Here is a 2881-nt window from a genome sequence, read left to right on the forward strand (position 1 = left end):
GGAGCGGGAGGAGTGGGGTGGTGTCACTGCATCTCTAGAAGGGCAGAAAGGGTTTGGGGTGGCAGGATGCGGTCCTGGCATCTCTGCTGTCGGGGTACAAGGGGTTCAGAGGGGCAGGATGCGGCCCTCAGACCCTCCCCGAGCCGTGAGCGGTGCCTGCCCGGCCAGCCCAGGGATTAGCCCTGTAACAGGGAATAAAAGTTTCCCCCTAATCCTCTTGGGAGGAGGGGGGGGGGAAGGATTACCAGCACCACCGCGCCCATGGCTGGATCCAGACCCAGCCCCAGGACCAGCCCCCCGGGTCCCCCCCAGCGGCTCCGCTGGCCCCGTTGCCTTTCAATCCATCTGTACAAGCCGGGGATGCTGTGGCCCCCAGCGCCATCCCGCTCCGTCCCCAAGCGCCATGGAAGATGCTGCGGGCAAAGATGTTGCTGTCCCTCCATCCGTCCATCCATCCGTCCATCCATCCGTCCATCCATCCGACTGTCCGCTGGGCTCGGGCCAGTCCCTACGCCCTCTCGGCGGCCTCCTCGGCCTCACGGGATGGCCGCCGTTCCCCCTGCGCCGGGGCTCCCGCCAGACTCTCTGCCTGCAGCAGCAGGTTGCAGCCGAGGAAGAAGACGGCGAAGGTGACGGTGAGGCAGAGCACCAGGACGACGGTGATTTGGGCGGCCTTGGCCACCCTCACGTCCCCCCAGGCACTGGCCTGCATGCTGGCGTTCATCTCCTCCTCCTCCTCCTCTTCCTCCCAGAAGCGGAGTGCGGGCGTGCGGGACGGTGGCGGGTCGGCGACAGATGGGGAGGGTTTAAGTGATGTCAGGAACCATCTTAGCCGCCCGCGCGGCCCCCCTCACTCTGCTGAGAAGCTGGTGCCCAACAGACACCCCCGCCCCGGGCAGGGGAAGCGGCTTTGCCCCCCCTCCTTGGTGCTGTGGAGGGGTGCAGAGTCCTGCACAGAAGGGGGATCACCCCCTCCCCTCCCCTGGGTGCACTTGGGGGGCAGCCGGGGCTGCCCCACTCAGGGGTATCGCTCCCGGGGGGGGGGGTGGGCAGCATTGACCCCCGGGGGCGTCAGCCCCCGTCCCACTGCTCCTCCCTGCCTCTCGCCACTGTGGCAGGTGAGCCCCACGGCACGGGGAGGGGATGGGGTCCCCCGGCACGGGGAGGGGATGGGGTCCCCCAGCCCAGCCTCGGCGCCTGCTGCCCCGCCTCCCATGGACGCCGGCCCACTCAACAGCCAGGAGGTGACGAGACTCCATGTGAAAGGAGAAATACTTTATTTTTGCCCCAAAGGAGGCAGCGAGCTCGTCTCCGGGCCCTGCAGGGAAGCGGCTCAGTCCCAGGGACGGGGGGTGCCGCCGGGGGGGACACGCGGTGACAAGGAATGAGGCTGGTGCTGGCCGTGCCGCGCAGAGAGCTGGAGAGTGGCCGCAGGCAGGGCCAGACGGGGTTCGGGCGCCATCCCTGCTCTGTGCCGATACCCAGCATCGCTCTGCCGGGCCACGAGCCCAGCGCCGAGCCGGCGCCGCACACGCCGACCAGCAGCTCTCGCCCCGAGGACTCACCACCCCTCAGCCGACCCGGGAGCCGCCGAGCCGGTTCTCCGGGATGGGCGAGTGCCCTGCAGTGCAAACCAAACCAGCAGCAACCCCCAATTAAGGGCCAGGCCGAGTCCAGCTCCCTGCACGGGCTTTCTGGAGGCGGAGAGGAAGGATCCAAGCAGAGATTCTGTCCCAAAGAGCCGGGGGCTGTGCCGGAGAGGTGTCGCCATGTGCGGTGAACCCGCCTCGGTGGCACCAAGGCCCTAGAGAGCCAGCGTGTCCTTGATGAGCCGGCGCATGGTGGTGGTGACCGAGGTGCCCAGGGAGTCCGTGATCTGGTAGGAGATCTTGTACAGGTAGGGCTGCACGTCCTTCAGGCTGGTGTCGAAGACGTTGTCCACCTCCGACTGGGTGGGCATCTTGGGCAGGTACTCATGGCGGTTCATCACCTCCACGATGTTGATGATCTTCTCGCAGAGCTTCTCGCCCACCTTCTCCCGGCAGATCTGCCGCTCCTGCTCGTTAGCCAGGTTCACCACGTTCACCTTGATGGTCCACAGCTCCCAGGGGATGCACTCGTCCGAGAAGGGCCAGCGCGACTTCTTCTTCTGGTAGAACTCCAGGGAGATCTGCCCCATCCCATCGCTGCCCGAGTTGCGCAGCGCGTCCTGCCGAGAGAGCACGTGGCCCCGCTCAGGGGGGAGCCAGGGACTGACCCTCCCCTCGCAGGCGAGGACACGGCACAGCCCGCAGGTTTTTAAGCTCCCGCTTTCAGCCCTGCCAGGTCACTGTGGGGTTCCTTACCTTGAACTCCCCGACGGCCTTGCGGAGGGCCCGGTCCAGCTCCTCGGAGGAGACGCGGACGTAGGCGAAGTCGATGAAGTCACAGTCCACGTCCTGGGTGCCCACGGTGCCGATGGAGTAGGTGCCCTCCTTCTTGTAGTGGAACTTGCCGGTGCTGCGGTGCAGCAGGACGGTGTGGAGCACCGCCAGCATGGCCTCCTCCACCTGCCGACCCTCCACCGACACCTCCAGCACCTCCGCGCGGCAGTTCATGGCGGGGGCGGCTCCGGGGGAGTGGGCTGCCCACGGTGCCGATGGAGTAGGTGCCCTCCTTCTTGTAGTGGAACTTGCCGGTGCTGCGGTGCAGCAGGACGGTGTGGAGCACCGCCAGCATGGCCTCCTCCACCTGCCGACCCTCCACCGACACCTCCAGCACCTCCGCGCGGCAGTTCATGGCGGGGGCGGCTCCGGGGGAGTGGGCGCGATGCCAGGTCCTGCGAGGAAAGAAAGGTGTTGGGGCAGGGCCGGGGGGGGAGTTGTGCCCCTGCTTGGGGGAC

At 67.4% G+C, this 2881-nt stretch overlaps 1 protein-coding gene across 1 annotated transcript; it reads right to left on the reverse strand.

Moving 5' to 3' along the window:
- Positions 1–1256: 1256 nt before the first annotated feature.
- Positions 1257–2756, reverse strand: ATG101 (autophagy related 101). The gene is made up of 2 exons (XM_009274387.2): positions 2346–2756; positions 1257–2209 (listed from the first exon to the last, which is right to left on the reverse strand). Exons 1-2 carry the CDS (start codon positions 2595–2597, stop codon positions 1805–1807), a joined length of 657 nt encoding a protein of 218 aa, XP_009272662.1. The 5' UTR covers positions 2598–2756; the 3' UTR covers positions 1257–1804.
- Positions 2757–2881: the final 125 nt, after the last annotated feature.

This window comes from Aptenodytes forsteri, unplaced genomic scaffold (assembly GCF_000699145.1).
Source record: "Aptenodytes forsteri isolate BGI_AS27 unplaced genomic scaffold, ASM69914v1 Scaffold64, whole genome shotgun sequence".
NCBI classification, from domain to species: domain Eukaryota; kingdom Metazoa; phylum Chordata; class Aves; order Sphenisciformes; family Spheniscidae; genus Aptenodytes; species Aptenodytes forsteri.

What these genes read in the sequence shown, in the direction of transcription:
- ATG101 (XM_009274387.2), bottom strand. Translation starts at nt 2,597, where the DNA reads ATGAACTGCCGCGCGGAGGTGCTGGAGGTGTCGGTGGAGGGTCGGCAG. An exon ending in AGGCCGTCGGGGAGTTCAAG is followed by an intron (nt 2,210 to 2,345) that starts GTAAGGAACCCC and finishes CTCTCTCGGCAG; the next exon opens with GACGCGCTGCGCAACTCGGG.